General features: G+C 37.8%; 1 protein-coding gene across 6 annotated transcripts in view; it reads left to right on the plus strand.

The window, feature by feature from the left end:
- ATE1 (arginyltransferase 1) overlaps positions 1–23,775 on the plus strand; it is an 81,065-nt gene that overhangs the window by 39,998 nt on the left and 17,292 nt on the right. For all 6 annotated transcript variants that reach the window (XM_051618889.1, XM_051618890.1, XM_051618893.1 and 3 more), the window contains one exon: positions 20,277–20,397. In XM_051618889.1, the coding sequence (XP_051474849.1) occupies positions 20,277–20,397 (121 nt within the window). The remainder of the gene's footprint in view (positions 1–20,276; positions 20,398–23,775) is intronic.

A 23,775-nucleotide genomic window follows, 5' to 3' on the forward strand; every position in this document is an offset into this window, starting at 1 on the left:
TTGTATTATTTGTAGGCTTTTATCAGGGTGAAAAGAAATACCTGTTTTATAGATCTTTGCTGACCTCTGAGGTGAACAAGCCCCTTTCTCATTACTGCCCCTTGAGAAAATAAACATGTGTCCAAAAGCAAAAATTTAGGGGTGTATGTTGTACAAGCTTTGAAGGAATTCTATCTCAAAGTAATTTTCAGAGTTAACTTGTGAGAGATGGCCTTTCCACAGTTTCAGCTCTACACCTGTACCTTTTTATTGGATGTGGCTTTGATTACAAAACAAACTGCTTCAAATTTAGTCAACTTTTTTTTGGGCGGTGCTTAACTTCTCTATACTGGAGAAATAAATGTTATTAAATAAGTTTTGGCCTTCTTAAAACCATCCATTTGTTGTCTTCTCTAGGAGGCTTGGATTAGGTTTTTTTCATGCAGTCTTTAGGAAACCAAACACATCCCCTCCACCCAAACCCAGCCAAGCTAAAAACCCCAAAAGAACGGTTCCCATATAGGTAATTTCAGATAAATGTTCAAAGTCATAAACTGTGTCTTTTAAGTAGTTCCAAATATGAGGTGATTTAAATATCAGACTAGAATATTGATGATTTAATATTTTGATGATTCTATTGTTGCTGTTAATTATTTTAATATCTAGTAGTAAAGATCCTTTGTTCATACCACAGGAGCATGTTTGTGCATAACTAGATACATATTAAGGATTCAGTTTAGCTGTTTCTTCTTCAAAACATAAAAATGCAATAGACATGGTATCGACTACCTACACGGGCACGTCAATAAGGATGAGTTCTACACCTTTTACTTGTTCCAGGAATTTTATTAGCTTGGGACAACTTCTATAGCTTGTATTCAATAAATGTGATTTTGTTAATTTGTGTGCGGCTTAAGTAAAATCTAAAATCTAACCTTACTTCCATAAAAGCACAAGATTAAGAGGTACAGTTTGTTAAATTGTAGCCCAGTTCTGTTCTGATGGATGTTTTCAGTTATGAGAATTAACTTGCCTGTCTCTGTCAAAAAGAACTGCTTAAAAGGTTTATTCAGGATCATGTTGCTAAACTTGAGGCAAACTGCCTTCTGAATGATAATAGCTGATCATGTCTAATTCATGACCCTGCATAGTCGTAAATTCACTGCTTATTGCTGACTTGCACTAAATCTTACTTGAAGTCTTATTTGGGGACTCCATAGCAACCATTAGCAATTAAAGTGAGGACTGTACACTGAAATATATAGACAAAAGAGGTGTGGGGTTTCTTAGGTTGGGGGTTTTTTTGGAGGGGAATTATATTGCGTAATTCACCTGGTATTAATTGTTCGTCGTCTGAGGAATGAGGTTACAACTCACTTTTTTTGAAATTTTCCAATTACAGTTCTGTAGATTCATTAATTTCTGCTAGTAAGTGTAAGAATGCATGGAACTGAGTGTCTTTTTGAAGTTTCTAACATGAAAAAAGAATGAATATTGTGCTGTTTTGTCAGCTTTGCCTAATTTTTTGTTGATTTCATAATTTTTGGATGGTCCTCAAACACTAGTTAACATTCCTTACTCCTGAATTTTGCCTGTCTGTCTCTTTGTGCCTGTTCCTCAAAGTGACTGAATTTGAATATCCAGAGATTCACATCTTCCAATGTCATGATGCAAAAGGTTAAAGCATAGCTATGAAGGTAATGCTGCTCTTCACTTTTCCTACCATTGCTCCATGTGAAGTAGCCATGCAGGTTTTCCAGTGCTGGGTCAAATATTCTTGTGTCCTGAAGAAAAATCAGCCCTTTTAAATCCATCACTGAAGTGTAAGTCATTGAAACACTGGTTAGTTTTAATCTGTGCACCACATGTATTGAATCTGGCAGCACTGGATTGGATCTCTCATTTAACTTCAAATCTGATTTGTTTTATTGTATTCTTTCTTATTTTGCTGATTATATTAGCTCTAATTAGACAGTATTGTCAAGTGGAATTTATTTGGTCTGAAAGCCATGAACTCCTGCTTTTCCTGGCTCTGCCACATTTCACCTTGTGGTCTTTACAGTAGAAGCTGGCTGACAAGTCAGTTAATCTACACAAGAGACATTTTTGCTCCAGTTTTCCAGGAAAGATTTAAAGGTTGATGTTTTAATGAGGTCTGGCTTTACTAAGACCTCATTAATTTTACAGAAGTATCACAGTACACTTCTCTGAAGTGTTATATTTGATCTAGATGACAATTCACTATTTTGAATTACTGTTTTCTTTGAGTTTAGCTGGTGACTATACTGAGTCTCCAAGTAAAAGTATATTCCTGAGGTTCTATTATTTATCCTCAGTATTAAACACAATGTTCCTAAGGGTTGAATTTGCAAATAATTCAACATGGGTGTTTGGATGGGTACAAAAGCCCTGGGCCCCTGTAGAGGGGAATGGAGCCAGGAGGGAACAGGGCAATCATAGAGCAGTGGACTTGTCAAGGGCCATGGGGATTATGTAGTCCATCCCCTTACTCCAAGGCAGGGGCAATTTTATTTGGGTTAACTTTTAAGACCCCTTGGATATATTTGTGCTAAAAGTCTCATCTGATAAACTTACATCTTCATCTGTTGGTGATTGTATCCCTATATATTCTGTGTTGTTGTTTTTTTCACGTCTGACCTGAACTTTTCTTCCTGAAAAACATTGCATTTTGTCCTACCTACCATGTACATAAAACACGTTATTTCTTCTTTTTTCTGCAACACTCTTCTTTCTAAACCTGATGGCTGCCATCATGTCAGAAATTTCTGTCCTAGAGAATGATGTCTAAAATTAGGCCTCTGTCCAAGACCCTCAAATGCTTACATCAGCTTCTACCATTGTTTAGATGGGTTATTGCCTTAATTGTATTAAAAGTGATTATAGACTCTGCAGGCAAGGAGAAAGGGTGGAAAGGAGAATAAATGGGAATTGTGTGAGTACAAAGTTTTCAGAAAGGACTAAATTGGGACTTGGGCTGAGTTATTTTTAGTGTTGGGGTTTGTGACTAAGTAACGAGGACAACACACAAATATATGCCCTTGAATCTGTTTATTCTGGTTTAGCTAAGTCTGATGAAAGTTGCATTTTTATTTCTGTCAGGAAATAATATTGCATTAAATGACATGAAAAAAACAAAGGGCTTTATGGTTGTTCCTTACAGTGCCTATGGAGGTCTTCTGGATGAGTTTTATCTTCCTTATTTTAAATTATTATAGTTAGTAGTTAATTAACTGTTAGCTAATAGTAAATTATTATTTATAGTATTATAGTAAATGCTGTAAGTGGCATCTAAAAGAAAGTAAATTCAGAATAAGCAAAGCCCCAGAGCAGAGATGTGTTAGCACTGGATTGCAGATGAGGGTAATTCATGGTGTTTTTACACCACCAAGATATGAGTGGTTGGGGAGGAGCCTACTTTGTGTTACCCTGTGGTAGCCACCAACGTTATTCAGATGCAAAAAATGTAGAAACAAATCTATACTCTCTTTAAATGGTGTTAGGGACAGTGGTTGTGGTTTGTGCAGCCTGGCATGCTCTTGGGTGGTGCTGGGTTTTCATGATGACTCTCAGGAGGGCACTGGAGCTCTGAGGGGTTGCACAGAGCAGGGCAGGAGGGTTGAGACAGAAGTGAATTATTGTTGTTACAGCTTCTTTTTAAAGCTTTTTCTTAATCTAATAAAATCAATTCCCAAAGGCTTTCAAAGGTTACATTGCTGGGGAGGCCTGGTGAGACCTGGGAGTTTGGCAAGCTCTTGTCTTTTGAGTGTGAAACAGAAATAAAGCCCCCCAAAAAACCCTTTTCAGGTGCTGTCCTTAGGTTTCCACTTCTGATATGAGAGAGTTAAACCACTGCTGAAAACTTGACTTTGTAGTTTTCAACTGAATAACTGAACTAAACTGTTCTAAAAGGAGTGATTGAAACTTTTAAGAGAAGTTATTTGCTGTGCTACTTGTGTAGGGTAATTTTGGGATTCTTAGAGAGGTTTCAAGGGAATAGATAGTATTTTTAATAGAATATTCTACTGTTTGCTTCCTTCTCCTGTCTTGCTTGGAATAAAAATGTTTTCACAAATAACACTGAGCTTGAATGGCAGAAAAAAGGACATGAAAACGACCCCATTGTCAACTAATTGAAGAAGAATGGGATTGTAGAGTACACAGGAACCACGTTCTCTGTTCACCCCCACACAAATGTGCTGTTGTTTTATGAATGGACAGAAGAACAAGATGAGCTTTTTGTTCCACTGATGTTATTTATTTATTGAAGATATTGAGGCTAGTGTTCTGAAGGGCTACTTAGTGCTAATATGGTTAGTAAAGTTGACTCACAATTTATTTTATGTATTATTTTTTAAAAATTCTTTCACTTTAGGCTTTACCGGTTAGCATCGTGTAGCTTGCTATATTAATTGCTTTTAATTATCTTCCATTCAGGGGAAAGGAGAGGAAAGCAAAGAGATATTACTGTATATTTGGGAGGGGGCTTGCTGCTCTTTGCATCCTGCATTTATATCTTACAGTAGCAGAGAAGGACACCGAGTAAAAAGCTGTGCCAGCAGAGAGCCAGAGAGCTGCTCCTATCCTGCCCTTTCTTCTTACCTGGGGCAATCTGAGGATGCTGTGCAGGGTGGAAGGTGGGAAGGTCTCCATAGCAAGAAGCTTCGGGGCTGCTTCACCACAATTGCTGCTAAGTGAGGTGTGGCATTGAGAAAGGATCTGCAGGATAGCACGGGTGCATTGCATGTTGCATGATAATATTCTCTCTGTGTCTCCTAAATCGGTGTGTGCTTGTAATAGAGCTCATTTTGTAAGCCCTGACTGAAAGCTGATTTTAGAAGATAAATTGATTTCTTTCTCAGAAATGTATCTACTGTTTGTGGCTGATGATGGCTTATGTGGATTAAGAAGCACAACGTGACTAGTCAGTGGGGTAAAGAAACTCTGTACATGAAATACCTTCTTGCTCACATTGATGACTTAAGTTGTTAGCCCTCCAATGCCTGTACTAACAGCCCCACCTTCTGATGGAGTTCTGAATGATTGTATATTCATCTCCTTTACTCATGATGTGGGAAGAAGTTAGTGTGATGGTCGAAGAAAAAAGATGATAATATCCCTCCAGACAATACCCATTAAGTTGGAAAAGTCACAAACTGCCAGAAAATTATCTCAAATCTCTAGTAGGCTAAATTCTCCATAAGATGGGCTTTATTTAATCCTATTGCCTCTGTGGTGGTTACATGTCTTTAGAGCAACAACAAACCAGAGTGAGTGTGAACCTTCTGAGGGTCCCCTAAAACTGCAGACACTGTTCCTTCCCTGAGATGTATGAACTGCTAATGGGTTTACAGCCAAATCCTTGGCTCCTGGCTACATTATGTTGCTTGGACAGAGCAACACCAAGAAAAAAACTTTCCCAAAGGGGCAGCTGGAGACCTTCTGCAGGAGGTGGTGGTGGAGCTGGGCTGTGCCATGCTTCTGCCAAACCTTATGACTGCAGGAGTTCCCCAGTACCCACAGCAAGATGCTGCGCCAAGAAGCCGCTTTAGATGCTACATGCACTGGAGGCAGAAAAGTTTAGAAACACTTTTGGCCACTGTCCTGTGGATTTGTAGATCTATATTAAGCTATTGTGTCAATATTTACGGGCCTATGGTGTCAGGCACCTAAATATTGATGATACTTTACTCTTTACTTTAGAAATGTGTTGACATGCATAGAAGTGTGTGGAACTGCTTTGGTCTTTCAAGAGATGCATAAATACAGTGTGGAGCTTTACTGATTTTTTTAATTAAGCAAGGTGATTGCCAGGGCAATTTTAATTATTTTAACTCTGAAAAGCAAGGATTATAAACTGTTAAAAATAGATAAAAGTGCTTGATTTTTATAAATGCAAGTCTAAATTGAATACACCCCCTAATCCTGTATTTGGGTGTATGTTTATTATTCCCTTGAATGACCAGGTTTCAGTGTGATCAGGATTTAACATAGCACATGGTGTAGTTACTGATCCAGCCCATTTGCCTTCCAACTTGTTTTCTTCTGTGATAGTGATTAGAAAGAAAACAGTTTCCCAACATCAGACATTAAGAGAAAACTGAAGTGTTGATGTTTCAGCTGAAAGACTTGGAGGATACATAATGTTAAACATTGTGTTTTCCTAAACATGCACGTAGATGTTTGTGTACCTTTTAATGATAATCATTTGGATGCCAATGGCATCCTGGCTTGTATTAGAAATAGTGTGACCAGCAGAAGTAGAGAAGTCATTGTCCCCCTGTCCTCAGCACTGCTGAGGCCACACCTGGAGTGTTGTGTCCAGTTTTGGGCACCTCAATACAAGAGAGACATCGAGGTGCTGGAGCAAGGACAGAGGAGGGCAACGAACCTGGTGAAGGGCCTAGAGAATAAATCTTATGAAGAATGCTTGGAGGAGCTGGGAATGTTTAGTTTGAGGAAGAGGAGGCTGAGGGGAGACCTCATCAATCTCTACAACTACCTGAAAGGACATTGTAGAGAGGTTGGTGCTGGTCTCTTCTCACAGGTAATTAGCGACAGAACAAGAGGCAACGGCTTCAAGCTGCACCAGGGCAGGTTTAGACTGGACATCAGGAAACATTTTTTCACAGAAAACACTGGAATAGGCTGCCCACGGAGGTGGTTGAGTCACCATCCGTGGATGTGTTTAAGGGTGGTTTGGATGTAGTGTTGGTGGAGATGGTTTAGGGGAGAACTCTGTAGAGTAGGGATGGTGGTTGGACTCGGTGATCCCAAGGGGCTTTTCCAACCTGAATAATTCTATGATTCTGTGATCATAATGAACCTGTTCTAATCAATGATGACAACAGTGTTGGGCAGTTTTACAGAGCCGTGAGTGTGCACGTGTGCATTTGCATTGCTAATAAATGCAAAATCTGCATACAGAGTAATTACTACTGCAGACTTTGCTACTATAATCTCATTTTGTTCACTTTTGTGTAATAAAGATGGACTTACTTGACAAGAATTCCAGTAATATGAGTTTAATATTTTGTTTATAAGAAGGAGACAGATTTCATTAACATAAGGAAGAGTTTGCAAACACAAGTCAATGTCAAAAATAACATGTCAAAAGCATATTATTATTTTCACTATATTCTCAGGCAGTTGTTATTCCCTGCAAAAAAGCTTGACAAAAATTCAATACATCTTCCATATTTTCTATGTCTTATTCCTACAATTGTTTAGTGTTCCCATATTTGGATCCTTTCGCCCCTATCTTACATTTAGCATTGGCCCCAGAGGGACTCAAATGCATTGAAGGTCAGAAACTCGAGGGCTCTCCCAGTTTAGTATTTCTTCTGGAAACTGATGGAGCTACAGCCTGCTTCCCAGGTTTGAGGTGGAGAAGGTGAATAGAGGCTGGTGTGGTGCTAGTTTGGGTCCCGCTTTCTGCAGCGCTGGGGTTTTGGCCCTTGCAGTAGGTGTCCCAACAGTGACACATCCTTAAAGTACGGATTTTTTGATTCATTTTAAGGCAGTGAGATCAATGCTGGCTGCAGTTCAGCCCTGTGCTTGGTGAACTCCACAAGCTGAGGTGGTCCCAAGGTGCAGGAGGATGGGCTCCTCACACAGCACACAGAGCCAGTGTTTACAGAGACTCCTCTCCCAGCAAACAAACCAGGCTTGTTTAACAAACACTTGACAAACAAAAGGGACCTAAAATTAGAATGCTTATTTAATGAATAAAAACCTGCTATGAAAATAAACATTTTCAGGGACAATAGAGGAAAGTTCTTTTAGAGTGCATTTCTTTTGGTGGCTTGGAATTTTTACACAGATACTTTTTGATCCTTTGTACAGATGGCTTGTTGCTTTCCTTGCTCTTAAGGTTTAAGTTCTAACACATGCTTGGAATACTGTGGTAAAGCCTTTCGTATATTTATTCATTTTTTAATCTGCAGATGTAGGGGAGACAAGTAAGTTTAGATTTTTTGGCAGAGGGGTGATACTCTATCCTGATAATGTAAACTGTAGACACTTAAACACTGAGCTTTACCTTTGCTTTATTTTCTCCTTCAGATTTTTAGGCTGAATAATATCTTTGTGTTAAGGATGTGTCAACTTCAGTTTCACAATATTATTTAGTCAAGATTCTGCAGAAATTAAGTTTTTACTAATAAACTAATACTACTGCTAACACTTGTTTCTGTATATGTTCCACTGTTCCTGAAATTGTTTTTTCAATGCTGTGTTTAATGGCTAAAGGTAAAGTATTTGGCTTATTCTTGTTTTGTTTTTTTTATTGTTGGACTTGAAAAAACATGTACCATATATTGATAGAAAGCCTTGAAGTTAAAAATCTAATACTCCTAAATCATCACTCAGAGTATTATTTCTCAGATGTGTGTAAGCAAATAGAAGTTTAAAAGTTGGACTGGCAGTTTTTAGAGTGGCATTGCTTTTCAACATGATTAGTTGCATAAATACTATAGATACTCTTAAAAATCCCACCTAGCATATTTTAAACTAAAGCCGCCATCTTGCATCTCATTCTGAATTAGGAGTATATTAAAACTCATGATTATCAGTGTTTCACAAATTGAGAAGCTGTCAATTATTCTAGTATTTATTATGTCTTCAGATATTCCACAGACCGAGTCAGTAGCTGGGCATGAAGGTGAAGTATGAAATTATTTATTCAGTATAAGGCTACCACCAGCCCAGACTTTCCAGGGTAGGTCTTATTTTCTTGCCCTCAGAGTGTTGTCTGAATAGAATTTTGGCAAATTCTGTGTGTTTCTGGCTGAGTTTTTGGAAACCCTGTTAGAGGCAGAAGCAAGAGTTTGGGCAAGTCCAGTACAGAGATTGTGTTACCTGTGGTGGGGTGATGGGTATAGTGGTAATGCAGAGAGAGATCATGAGTAGAAGAAGGGCTGGTTGAGGGGGATAAAGGGTTGAGTTTTGGAGCTGAGTGAAGAGAAGGTTTGGGGCTCCAGGGAAAACTCCTGGAGGAGAGTCTTTGGAGAGTTGCTAGGGAAGGTGGGGAAGGCTTGGACACTGATGAGGGCTGGTGCTTGCTGGGGAAAATGGCACAAGGTCTTGGAAATAATCACAGAACAGAGCAGCTGTAATGGGGAGGTTGATCTGCAGATAGACATCCAGGCAGAGGATACTCAAAAGAGTTAAAAATACAGAGAAATTCATGGACAGGAAGAAATGCAGGTTTCTGCACTCCCTGTCAATGCACAGCAGTGAGCAGTTTTAGCCAGAAGCCAAGAAGCTACGGTCGGGTTAAGTTGCAGGAGCAATGCGTGTCTTTTGCATGTATAAAAAGAGTAAATTGGAGCCTTGATTGATACCTGAAAAGCAACTACTGTGTCTTGCTGTAGAATATGCCTGCTTTTCTCTTGTGTCATCCTTTAGAATTATTCAGGGAGTTTATTGCTTTAAAAGTTGAGAAAAAACACATTTGAGTTGAAGGGAATCGTATGAGTAAGGGCAGCAGCTTTAGTCCCTCATTTTTTTTTTAATGATTAAAAAGTTAATTTGCACTTCTTTACTTTTTGCTACATCCTAATCACAGGCAATGTTTGTTTTTTGTTTTTGTGGTGATTTTTTTGTTTGTTTTGTTTTTAAATAAAATAAAAAAATATGCACTCTGCCCTCACACCCAATCCTGTTGTGCTGGTGGTTTAGTTCTGGTAGATGTTAATCTTCTAGTTCCCTGTGCAGCTGGACAGAAAAAATATTTCAAAACATGCTCACTTTCATTTAAATTCTGTCAATTTAATTTCGTGTTTGAATATATATATGATTTTCTATTAAATAAACATGGTCTGTAGTGTTTTTACTTTGATAATGAGATAGCAGAAGCCCCTTTGACAGGGCATTAATTTAACTTTCCTGCAGAGTGTGTCTGTAAGCTGCTCAGATTAATGCTGTTCTTCTAGATTTGGCTCCAGCTAGTGAGGTATTAATGAATTTTTAATGCTATTTGATATCAGTGTGACAATTTTGTGTATGTAACTATAAAGGATAAAGAGTATGATATATTAAGTTGTGCATATTTTTCCTGTGGTTATTTCACTGTATGTTAAATATAATAAACCTGAATACTTAATTTCATACATTTAATGTAATGAACTCAAATATTGTCAGTTTATGGTAACTACTCAAGAAAATATATGGGATCCACATGATTAAACACTCACTTTTTTTTTTCCCCTTTGCTTCTCACAGCTGCCAAAATAAACCCCTTTTGAGATATACCAAAGTCAACATAGTTGGTTTGTCTCTAATGAAGCATTCCTCCTGGGGGCCCTTACTTGGTTTTTATCTTTTTGTCACAGTTTTTTTACCTTCTTTTTCCAAGTTTTATGCTAGGGTCTCCTTAAGAATTTCTGCAGCAGATTTAAAATAAACAAGTTCCATTTCAGCTATGATATGATTTGATTTTTATTCCCCAGGACCTTTGTTTTTTGAAGTAAAAGGACAAAGCATATGGCTTCTTTTTTTTTCCTCTAACATAGTTGGTATTTTTTTAAGTTGCTGAAAAAGTTGGCTACAATTCAGAGAAGTTAATATTCATCAAATGTATGAGCTGAACTCTTCTTTCTTACAGTTTTCACTCAGGCTTTTTCAAACTGCTACTTTTTTTAGGATTCTTGAATGATTTCTCAGGATGGATACTACCTTTCAGCTTCACAAGTATGTCCATGTGGTGCAATCTTTAATTCACTGAAACTGGGTGTTCATTGGCAATTTCCAGTAAATGCTAACTGCTTTTATATATCTTATTTAAAACCACACAATCATGTAGGTTTTTTTCCTGTACAATTTTTGAACAAATGGCTGTTTCAATTCCGTAGGGAATCTCAGTTTGTAAATGTGTGCAAATACATCTTGAGTTTGAAACATTCTTTAGAATTTCAGGCTGGTGTTGATGTCCCTATTCTGTCCATTTAGTATCACTGATACTAAATATTAGTAAATGAGAGAGAGAACATGGCAATTGTTTTATGCACTGTTTTAATATTTAATATTGTTGGTGGCAATCTCTGCAATTCCAGTCAGGAATGTACAGAATGGCTTTCTTGTCAGTACCATCCCATATCAGCATCTTTTTTGTATGTCAAACACAAAGTTGATGTCCCAACACTGAAAGCTAAACTTTGTTTCAATGCCCTATTTTAATAAAAGGCCATTGTGTGCAGCACAGGTTGAAAGATAGAAGCAAAAAAAAAAAAAAGAATAATAAAAAATAACCTTGGGAAATACAAAAAGGCAAATAATTTGGTGATGTAAAAGTGCTTAGAAAACATGCTTAAAATGTGGCCCTAACTTTATGGAAGCTTTTTTGAGTAGTTACGTGCTTGTAATATTTCTCTTTGTTTACAGTTTCAAGAGTTGTATTCATACTTGTCTGTCATTTGGATATTATTATTTCAGCTTTAGATAAATAGTCAGCCAGCTAAGGGCAGTTCAGGATCCAGAAACTTGCTGTTTCTGTCATCAAAAGTCTGGAGCCAGGGTAAAATAACTGTTGTAGGGTAAATAATGCTCCTTATTGGTCTCGAATGGAGCATTTTGTAGTGTTTTGCACTGTTCTCTCTCCAGCATAGCACACCATATACCTCGCTTTGAGCAGCCTTATACCTGTTACTACACAGGTTTTGTGCTCTGATTTATGTGTATTTTTATTTATCACACAGCATCTCCCAAGTGAAAGAGCAAGGTTGAATTTTTTGTATCATTCTCCCAGCTTAAACCTAAAAATAAAATTTAAAAAATTATAGAGCAGATTTAGTACAGTGCTTCTATTGTACAAACTAGAAACTCTTAATAAATACTTAGAAACTCTGAATAAATACTTTGTGTTGAAGAAACAGTGGCCATTTGGGAAGTCAAGAGTGACTGAGAAGTGTAGTTGGAGAGGGATCTGTTAAGGGTGGAGAATTTTGAATGGTTTTCCCCATCTCTCTGCTACCAAAAAGGGTATGAAGTTGGGATTGTTTACAAGCAATAGCTTGTAAAATGCTCCTGCAAATTCAGCCTGGTAGCATTTGCTGTTTAGATTAAGCTTCCTGAAATCTCAGAACACTAAATGTAAAACTTGTTTGTATGTATCCATCCATCTTTCTTAGGAAAAAAAAAATATGAGTGAGAACAGGTACGGGGTGGGAATAGGCACAGATGTTTAGTGGCTTGTGTCCAAGTTCAGAAATTTTACTACACACTAGGCACCCATTGGCTTGAGTAGATCTCAAACTGCAAAGAATATCAACATAAAAGACTGGCAAACAGCTCCCTGCAAAAGTTATCTTTAAATTATATTTTCATTAGTATTCATTTAAATATGTTTGTTATCAAGGAAATGTTAAAAGTATAGTTTTTATGATGTAATTCCTGAACACTGATTTCCCCCTCTTTTCTGCAAGGCTAATCCCTGGCTTTATTTTCAGATTCAGTGGCTTTAATATGATGACTTCAAGCAGAGTGGCTTTAGTTGCTTACAGCAAGCAATGAAAAACCCTCACTTACAGGTCTTCAGAAATGAAAAAGAACAAACTCTTAGCAAGAAGTCTTGCAGGAGGGAAAAATGCTTGAAAGTGGCTGCCAGAGTATGCCCAGAGCTGTGCCTTGTCTTTAGCTCTGGCTGGTTGCATCCCAAGTTGATAAAGTAGAGGTGATAAACACCCACCCTGCAGCCCTCTGTGACAGGAAAGCAAAAGTCTCTTGAGCATACTAAGTACTGTTCACTTTTAAACTTGAAACCAGAATTATCTCATCGATTCGCATGGTGGTGTTGGAGAGGCTGACAGGATCTGTTTGGTCGTGGATCACAGGTTATCTGGAGCAGCACTTGCTTGGCCTCCTGGATCTTACTGGTGGCACGTTTGGATATTCATGTGCAGCCCTTCAGAGCTGGGATCGTGCCACATAAATATCCACAGCCTCCCTTTGCTCCTTATAGTCAGCAAATGGAGGGAAAGATAATATGGGCATATAGAAGGAGGTAGAAGAGCTGGACAGAGATAATAAGGAGGGGAGGGGAAACAAACCTGTCCCAAATTTTCCCCATCTTCCTCAAAAGAAAGCATTTTTTTCTCTAGCAGCCCATGAGCCTCTTCAGACCTGTTAGTCTTTTTTCAGCCTCAAAAGTAAACTAGAAAGTGCTAAATATTTCAGATTATTTTTATGAAGAAGGATGAGGTGAAAACAGCTATTTAGAGTGTACCTTGAGTTATAAAGACAGCAGAATCCCAGCAGTTCAGGAGATTCCTAGGAATGGCATGAGTTGGGAAAACAAAGGGTAATACTTTCTGAAAGTGTTTCAAGGGAGGAGGGGAAGTATTTTTCTCATAAGTCTTTCCATGCAGACCACCAGAGGCAAGTAGAGTGCTGAGATTTGCCTTAAATCAGAGTGAAATGTTAGATTAATTTAATTATTGTGGTGGGTTAAGACTATGTAAACAGTTAATGGCCAAATAATGGCATGATAGTTGTAGGCTGTTGTCTGTGAATCTTGGCTGTCTTCCTTTTTGTCTTTTGCTCATTATCTCAATCTGCTTTACACTTACCCAAGATATTTAATTTACCTTATGGACACTATGAAAACCTTCCAAAACACTAACATTTTTTATCTTGCGTGAAGAACCAACTGAGTATGAATGTGCTGTTGTAGGGAACTATTTGTTTCCTACTAGTTGTAACACATGTTGGAAACTAACATCATAACTGTTTTCTTTTTGGAAGCTGTTTATCATTGGTTATTTCTGTTAATACTTTACATTGAATTAGGAAATGAACAGAAAAGAAATGGGAATGGGCAAATGTGACCATTGCTTTGGTCAGTTTGAAGGTGGTTGGGCCACATTTAAAAACAAAATAGCAAAAAAGTCATGTTATGAGAAAATAACTGATCTAAATGCATGTTGATACACTTCTGTTTGAAACACAGCTTGAAATATTGGCATTTCTTTTACAGGAAGTCAAGCAATATAGGAGAAGCTGAGCATTTGGTCTACATTTCTGTTTTTGAGATGCATTGGGAAGTGTGTTACAGATCCTTGGGCTGGCCTGTAAAATTCCCATTACACAGGTTTTTGTCCCTCTGATAATGTAACTAAAAGAATGAGAAACAGCACAGCTTTTTGAAGAGGAAGGAATATTTCCCTTGCATTTCCTGCCCTTCCCAAAACTAGTTTGAATTTTATCAACTAGAAAATGAATTTTGGTTATTATTCCTAACATTACAGTGGCAAGGATTACAATGCATTTTTCTTTAATAACAGAAAGGTGGCTAAGCTCTCAGGGATGCAGCTCATGGGCCCTAAAAAGGTTGATTATGTAATTCAAAGAGTGCAGTTTGTGTAAAATCAGCTTGTTTGTCCCACTGGGTGCAGGATCCAGGCAGCCTGCACATGCTGGACTCCACGGTTAAATCCTAATTGTTACTTAATCATTGTGTTACCCATCAAGTATACATTGGCTGATTTAGCCCCTTTTTTGTTATACATTTGTATGCTGAATACATTTGATGATAAATCTGAAGTCTTCACCCCAACCATCTCTCTTTGATAAATGAAGCTGCTTGAATTTTTCCATATCTACTAATTTTAGGTGTTTTTTTGATTGTTTGTTGTGGGTTTTTTTTGTTGTTTGTGTTTTGTTTTGTTTTTAAATATCTAAAAATTGGTGACTATGTGGTGGGAGTGAGTTTGTGTAGGTTGTTTGGTTTTTTTTAAGTCTTTCAGACCTTCCACAGAAGGATCCCATGTGAGTGAGTGCTGAGAGCTGGAAGCACAAAGGGATTCAGACGCTGGGCGCGGGCACAGTCCATCCTCCCGCTGTGCAGAGGCAGGAGTTAGAGTTACTTGCCAAGGGCTCTCCTGGGGATCCATAAAATCTATTTCTGTTGATGTAGTGAACTCAGGGAGCAAGGGTCTGCTGTAGTATTTTGCTGATGGGATTTCAGTGGGGTTGTCTTTCAGTGGAAAGGCTGAATTTAATAAACCTGCAGTCTGGCTCGTTCCCGTGCGGCGCTGCCTCGCTCTAATGGATTGTTGCTGATAATTTGGGCTTACTTTGTTTACCTAGGCTGAGAGCTTCTCTTTAAGCAGCTGGCTGGAAATGGAGATGAAGGCAGTCTTAATTCACTTTTAATAAGAGATCAATGGGTTTATTGTGAAAAAATAGAATACAGATGTAAACTCTACCTGATAAAAGAATTAACTGTGTGTTTAACCTCCCTATTTTGTTTTTCCAGTGCTACTGGTTCTTGACCTTCTTCAGTTTTGAGACTATTCTCTTTCTCAGTACTTCAACATTTTAGATTTTACTTAGACTGCAAAAACAAACTCTGCTGGTGTTTTTCATCTCAAGTGCTTACCAAATCCCTCAGATTTTACAAAATATTTAAAAAGTAATCTCCAGGCTGAAGTCTCACTAAAACCTTTGCCCTTCCTGTGGAACAAAAGTTCAGAGAAGTTCTGGTTGATTCTGATTTGGAAACTGCAAAAACAAGTAATATCATGGTGTGAAGTATTAATTTAGGCTTGGCAGCCTCACTGTAAAATTTATTTCCAGAAGTTTCCAATTAAAAGGCAACGTGTCTGATAGTGAAAGGGAAAGTATCTTAAAGGCTCTTTCTTTTATATTATATAGGAGGGAAAATGCCCCAAACATCAGTGAAAATAAAACCTCTTGAAGGTATTTTTTATTAAACAAAGTCACATTTATATTGCAATGAGCTGACTTGGTAGAAGAAACCACATACTCAGGAATTACTCAGCTGTATTAATTTTTAGTAATGCTTTTTAATCAAGCCATTTGAAAAGTTAGTCAGGTTTTTTCTTTTGTTTTTTCATTATATCTTTTTTTATGTCCTGTGCTCTCCTGCTGCTTGAACAATGCAGTTCGGATGTTTTTTCCGTGTCATCCTCTCCCCCTGTTTAAAAGGAGAGAAAATTGGGAAGAGGACAGATAGAATAGGATGGTTGAAGAGAGAAGAGGATGCGGGAAAGAATTCAGGTCCCTTCAGACTGGTGGAGGTACCATATTTGTCTGTAAAGTCACGAGTGACATGGTAATAAAATGATTGTTCACTGCATTTCTGTAACAGAGGTAGGGATGGTCATAATACAGAACTGCACTTTGCAAATTAAAGTAAGTTAAGGCACTTGTTTAGGATTATTGAATGGCAAAATGCATCCTTCCTGAGGTTATCTGTTTGTGGAAAGGTCTGTATTGCAAACTGCTGGAAGTCAGAAGAGTCTTAGTAGAGTAACATTTGAAGCTTATAGAGTTCTTTGAGTCTTGACTGAAATTGACAATTTCCTCTTGTTGGCTGCCAGAGATGGGATATTTGAGTACACCTTGAACATCTGGTATGACCTGCAGTGGTTTTTACGCCACTTTTTAAGCCACAGCTCAAAATGTGTTAATATTCCATCTCAAGAAAGATGTTTCTGAATGTCCCTGAAAATGTAAACAGTATGAAAAATAATGACATTTGAGACAGGTGTGGGTTTTTTTTTTTTCCCAATTTTCAAAAAACATTTCAACATAGCACATTTTACACCTTGTAGGCTATTTCTCAACAAAGTGTAGATGTGCAGGCAGAAATATGTGGGGTTGCTGCTGTGTATAAGACAGTGGATTTCAGCAGCAGGTGGTGTCAGACTGAAGAAGCTGAAACGTGAGACAAGCGCTTGGGGATGGTCTGTCAGATGATACTTTTTGTTGAAACTCTTGTAGTTAAGTATTCCCAAGAGGGTCTGGACAGCATAAACAGTGCTACTGTGCAAGAGCTTGCTTTATTAGAAGAGAAGAGAAAGCAAAATGTTTTCAGTTGTGGAATTTTAGCATAGACAGAATGACTTGTGAAATAAATGTGTGCTAATTTAAACGGAAGCCAAAGAGAAATGAATCTCAAAAACAGTTTTACAAACCTGATGAAGTTTCTGCTGAGATAAACAGTTCTGCAGCAGTTCCCTTTCAGGAGATCCCCTTTCTGTTTTGGAGTTATGTTGGGTGTATGCTGTGAATCAGCAATATTAAGAATAAGAAGGCATATAAATAGTACACTTAGAGGCAATTATTTTTTTAAGATGATGTAATAGTTTTAGAGTGAATAATAAAATCTGACTATTTTTCTGGAAGTACAGATGCTGCTGTACATGGGAATCTGGCTGGGCTCTTACATTCAGAATTTTTTCACTGTCTAGGAATAAGGGAATGGTGGGAGGTAGGTGGATTAATTGTTTAATTTCATGCTGAGTTATTAACATTTTTAAGAAAGTAAATAAATTGAGAGTAAGGGCTTAAGAGAGAAATAAAAAGAAGGATGAAATCCCTTTGAAATGACTGTGTTTCATTGAACAAACTCTCTGGATTCCCTTTTTAAATCTATCAATATAGAGACAGTGCCAACACTGTTCATTAGGAAAGTTGCCTCTGGGTGTCTCCATGTTCCCACTTCCTCCATGGAATGAGTCATGGAATGAGAGTTTCACCAGTAGATTAAATAAAATGTCTTTATGGAAGAAATATCTTCTAGTATGTTTGGAAATACTCTCTTAAAGGGAAGACATTGAGCAGCATAAATGGCTTGTTTCATTTTTACCTCTAGTTACACTTTGTGTCACTCATCAATGGTACCTCTTTCCAATGTGTCATCACCTCAGCCTCAGACATCTTCAGGGAAGTTTATTAACAAGATTCTGAATTTTGGAACATCTAAACATCTAAAGGAAGTTAGCTCAGAACTGTAGCTTCCCTTTTTCCTGCTAAGGAGGGTATTTTGAAGTCTAAAATAAATACTGAAGCTACAGCATTGCCTCGAATAATAAAATTTTCCCATTACTGTTTTGCTCAGTACTGAAGAAACTCTTTTTTTATTGTAACCAACCAGGTGATGCTGCAATGCAGTTGGTTTTATACACCACGTTTTATGACGGAATTTGACGTTACAAGATGTAATTGGGAAATTTAGAATAAGGCTGGGTAGTGGTACAGTTGTCATATGTGGGATTGACAGATGTGAGATATTTCAGGATGTAGGGGCAGTATCTGCTGGGAAAACTGTAGGTGGCTGAGCAATCTTTACTCACCTGTGAGTAAAGGTGAGCTAGTAGCTAAAGCTACTAGGAAAGACAAAATTGACACCTTGTCCTTTCTGTGCTTAAGTGACAGCTCTGAATGATGGTTACTTGGCCATTTCTGCCTTCTTGGCCAGTGGAGAAAAAGTCTTTAAATCAACAAGTGATTATGTTTTAATTTTTATTATTTTTTTTTTTAGATCTGACTGGAAAGGCATATATTTTCTCCCCAAGTCCTTAAATTATTTTGTCTGAGTAACTGAAAGTGTTCTGCAAGCATTACCTTTACATACCTTTCAACTGTTTCTGTTTAGATAACAAGACATTTCAAAGCAGCTTATTTAATAATGTCATTTCTATTTTCTGGCTTTAGAGGGTTTTCTAAGGTCTTGAGGTCTAAGTTTCTCCCTGGAATTGGAGGAATATTGCTGTAGCTTATTATGGAAATTTGCGTTTAATTAAGAAAAAAAGCAACAACAGCAACGGTAGTTACTAGTCAGTTCTGGATGTTTCTCAAATGAAAAAATCAGAGGTATACCAGCTCATTTTAGAAAGATACATCAGGTATTTAACAAGGTTCAGCATGAAGCTTGGTTGCTGTTTTGGTTTATTTCACGCGGACAGATGCGACTTGGCTTTTATTGGAGATAATTTTTCTATTTCTTACTTAACAATTTACAGATGGTGGGAAATAAAATGGGAAAAAAATAAGTCTACTCTAAATATTTATTCACAGAATGAATCACAGTCTGGTTTGGGTTGGAAAGGACCTTAAAGCTCATTTAGTTCCAACCCTCCTGCCATCAGCAGGGACACCTTCTACTAGATCTGGTTGCTCCAAGCCCCATCCAACCCTTGAACGCTTCAGGGATGGGGCAGCCACAGCTTCTCTGGGCAACCTGGGCCAGGGTCTGAACAGTAAGCAAATACAAGGAATTGGGAATCTTTGCAAACATTCAAAAAGTGGTTCTTCTGCTTCTCTGAAATTGGGTGTTGCTGCATAAGGATGTGTTCTTGAAGAAGAAGAGTAGAACTTGTGAATGCAGCTTTTAAGGGATGTCTCTAGCACCAGACTGCAGCAGTCACAGTAGTCATCTATGTTACTTCCCAAACATTGGTCAGCTTCACTTGAAACCAGTTTGCCTGGTGTTGGAATCAATATCAAGATGGTCACCTTCGTTACCTGTTTGAAGGAACTGATTTGAAGAATTCTTCATTCTATCTACTGCAGTGTCACTTCTTATAAGTCCCAGTCCTTAACTGTTGCCTCAAGAGCTTTGTAACTGAGATCCTTGAACTTTCTCATTCTGTTTATTGTATGGCTGTGTTTCAAGCTGATATGTGGAATGAATTTTCAGTTTTAAATTGATTTTCTGTTTCCACCATATGGCTCTGAATGTTGAGAGGGTATGGATTAAATGAGTGATGGCTCAAAGATGGGTTTTTGACTTAACTTATAGGCTGATGAATAATTATATTTTAAATAGAATGAAGATCTGATTAGAGGAGGTTATTATTGCTGAGGTGGTGATTTTCTGTGTAGCTAAAGGGAAAATAATTATGGCTGTTTAGTCTCTGGAAATGTCTGCAAAGAATACTTTTCAAATAAATCAATAAAGAATAGTAGAACTTCACTATTAATTATCTGTAAGCTATTCCAGGAAAAACTCCATTTATTAAAAAGAAAATGTAACTAAGTAGCAATGAACAAAATACTCCATCACTAATGCAAAAAAAAATAGCATCCTGCCTACTGGTAGGAGGTTTTATTCTGTTGGATTTTTTGGGGGGCCTCCATTATTTGCTAGAATGAGCAATGCTTGAGACAAGCTGCTTTTGGAGGTGCTGAGTTTTTTAGTGTCTGCACCAGCACAGCAGAACTCCAGAGGATAACTGAAATATGGAATTTCAGTCAGCAAAGCCAAAACTCATGAAGTTCATCGTGGATACCATACAAATGCATCATGTTAATTTTACATTTTCCTCAAGTGCCAGGGTTAAGTTTGTGTCACTGAGATGGTGCTGAAATTCCTGCAGGAGAAAGCCTGTTCCTGACTCATTTGGTGTAGATTTGAATAAAACTATTCCTTCCTCAGAGGAATATCTGGAAAGTTGTAGCCAGAGTGTTCCTGTGCAACTGGTATGACTAATTTTTTAATATTTTATTTTCCTTCTCTTTTTTTTCCTTTCCAGGGTCAGTACAAGCCCTCTGACTTGTTGTGCCCTGAGACCTATGTCTGGACTCCTATTGAGCAGTGTCTCCCCCTGCTCGAGCATTCGAAATACTGTCGATTCAACCAGGATGTAAAAGCAGGTAAGTTTACAAGCAATGATAGGTCTGTAAATAGTCTGTCTTGGCTGGATAAGGTGTTGGTATCCCCTGCTGCTGAAGCATTATGGAAACCTTATCCGTAAAGAGAAAAAAAAAGAAGAAACAATCACAACTCCTCCAGCAAGCGTGAGCACACAGAGAGTTTTATCTTTTAAAATAAAATAGGCAATACAAATTTTAAGTACATTGTTTTACAGACTGTGTGTATGAAGTTCAAAAGGAACACGTATTGCTGCCTTTCAGCTAATTACAGTTGCAGTTTTGTGCGTGAACAAAGTCAGGCCAATAATTGTTCCTCCCTTAGATTCCGGTTTGATGAATGCACAAAGGAAGGAAATTAGAATCAATGCAGGAAAGTGAAAGGGGTGGAGAAGCTTAAGGGCATCAAGTGCTTTTGTTAAGGAACAAAGTGGCAGATTTCGTTTTAACTATTTGTCAGTGAATTTAAAGACTACAATGAACAACAGAAACACCTTCAACATGTTGAAGTAGATGGGATGTAGCTTTTTGCATTCCGTGAAATAGGTACTTGGTGATTTGCCAGCATGGAATGGTCAGAAGTATTACTGACCAGCATGTAATACAGTAATGATACTATAAAACAATACAGACAAATGGAATAAATATAATAATACCTGTATTTGCTTTAACTATTGATTCTGTGAGTGGATTCCAGGCACAGGGGAGCTGTGTTAGAGAACACTTGGTGTCATGCGTGGGTGGAAAACAAAAAACTGATTAGGTTTTTTCATTAGTTATCAATTGCTGAATATCATCATCTTGAAATTTTCTCTTGCCCCTCGAAGGAGAGTTGAGAAAACCTGTGTTATTATTCAGAGATGTCAGTGATTGAGCTCAGGAGTATGTAAAACCTTGGTCTGTTTTGAGCCATCGAAGTATAGATTTACACGTCTGAGTTGGAGTAGCTGTCAAGAGCTGCTGGGTTCTTTTTTATTTTTCGTGGTCGTGGTTTAACACAGTTTTCATTCTCTAGCTGGTCAAGGGCAGGATGTAGAGAAATTAAAGAAATTTGAAGGGACATGAACACTTAAGGAGGATTGTGAACTTCTGGAAAAGCTGCTCGAGTTCCTCACTCTTTCTCATCCTGTGCATACTACCATTTATGCAGTGATTTGGTTGGTCAACTGAAAGGCTAATAATTGTAATTACTACAAAAATGAGGTTCAAATACATTTTTAGATACAGATACTGATTTCAAAGTTTTGGTAGCGAAATTAAGTTCAGTGTTGTGTGCAGATAAAGAATGTTCTTTAGGGTTCATGCAGGCAGCCGTGCGGGAAGTAGACTTGGGAGCAGGGCTTGGATGCTCTTTGAAAAGAGTACCTGTCACCATTAATGCAGAGCTTTTAATGAGATTTGAACACTTGGCACATCTAGATCAACTAGAATCATCATTAAATTGGTGAGAGGAAATTGGAGCAAAATGGCAAAGGTAGGAGGAAGCAGGGAAATGGTTTTGGAGGCCAGCGGTGTTCAAGATACTCTTGTTATTCAGAAAGAAGTGCAAATTAATTTAAGTGCAAAAAGGACAACTACTGCCTTTGAAGGTGCTAACCCTGTAAAAGCAAAGGGGCATCTTCTTATTGGTTCTGTGGAATTCCTGGGGGATACCATGCATTTGGAAACTGGAGGGTATAAAACTGTATCGTTTATCAGCACAAAATATCTCACTGCAGACACTATTGGAACTGTGACATGTCCTGTGGTTTAAGGAAATTAAAACATAGCTACACGTTGAAATGCACTAGACCTGCTGTGAGCATAGAGTCATTTGAGGTTTAAATAGTTGCTAGCTCTAAGGAAGCTATTTCTCACCAGGAAAATCAGTTTCCTTCTTATTTCTTTACGCTCTACAACAGTCAGTAATATGAGTTTAATGCAGTTACAGTGAATTTAAGGAAGAACAATAGGAATGATGGTGTGCTTTATTCCTCATGAATCAGCTTTCTACAATGCTGCCTGTAATTATGTCAGTTAAGTAGGTCATGATTTATCAGGAGTGGGACTTCAATGTAGAAACTGTGGCAATAACCAGATCCAGTAAACAACTGGGAGAAATAATGTGACTTGTATTGCTCCCCGGGGCAAGGAAAAGGTCATCTTTTAATATGATATGTAATGTCACAAAATTTCTGAAACACTGCCTCATACCAGTTTGTTCATCATGTTTGGCAATTTTTGAACTCCCTTTCCCTTAAAAACCTAGTAAATTTACATGTTACAGGTGATGAAAGTGCATTCTAGAACAGTGGAGAGTGTTGCTTAAGTAAAGGGTATTACATGCTCTGAGCTTCCAAGTCTCTGCAATATGAAAAGGTTTTCTGACTATTCATACACATGACCTGGCTGAGCTCCTCCCTATAATCAGATTATTTTTTTTCCTTTGGAAAAAAAAGAAAAAAAAGGGGAAAAAAAGATGCTTGCGAAAAGTAGCAATATTTTTCTAAAGTATCAAAAATGTTGATATTTGCAGAGGATTTTTGCCTGTTTTGCATTATGTACTTATCCCAAGCTTAGGCATTTTCAAATGGTTGTAAAGTGGTTTTGTTTTCAGTCCCCTTCTCCTCTGACATCTAATGCTTTTGTTAAGAGTTGGAGGATGAAGAAGAGAGGACAGACAAGCTAAACAAAGTTCTTAGCTCTTTATACCACAGAGATAAGTCTAAAAAAGTGTCTAACAGTTAATAAATTAAAAAAACAATGATAGGAATTATGATAACTTTTTATTGTTTAGGATGGCAAATTGTGGGTTCCTGATGGCTGAAACAGGTCCAGCTCTTTACTGCTTCTGTCCAGTGTAATGAGATTCAGCCTTACTTAACCTCAAAACACTCCAGTCAGAGACAGGGATGAGGTCTTGTGCCAGCAAATGCTCAAATTTGATATTTAAATAAACTGCTAAAAGGCTCTTTATGTGCAGTTCTAACATTTATTGCAAACCATCTGTTACTGGGCCGGGGGGGGGGAGGGAAATCCAATACCAATACTCAGCATTCATGGATAAATGGTCCAAGTTTGCAAAGTTTTGGTTAAATTACCAGTTGTGTCTCAATTACTCATGCCTTAGAACAGATTTTTCATTTTTGTTGTCTGTTCAATTAGAGAAATTCACAAGACCTGGTATCATCTTATAAAGGAGAGGTTTATTAGGATTCTGCTGTGTGTGTTAATAAACAGTGACCAGTCATTTATTTAAGCAATTAGTGAAGGAGGGCAGTAACAGAGACTTTGGATGCTGATGAGTTCTGAAACCTGAGGTTGTGCTGAACTGGTAGCACTTGCTTGGTACAGAGCAGCTCTATGTGAAATGAAGCTGTAAGTATAAATGGAGTTATGTGG

This window comes from Apus apus, chromosome 4 (genome assembly GCF_020740795.1).
Source record: "Apus apus isolate bApuApu2 chromosome 4, bApuApu2.pri.cur, whole genome shotgun sequence".
NCBI classification, from domain to species: Eukaryota; Metazoa; Chordata; class Aves; order Apodiformes; family Apodidae; genus Apus; species Apus apus.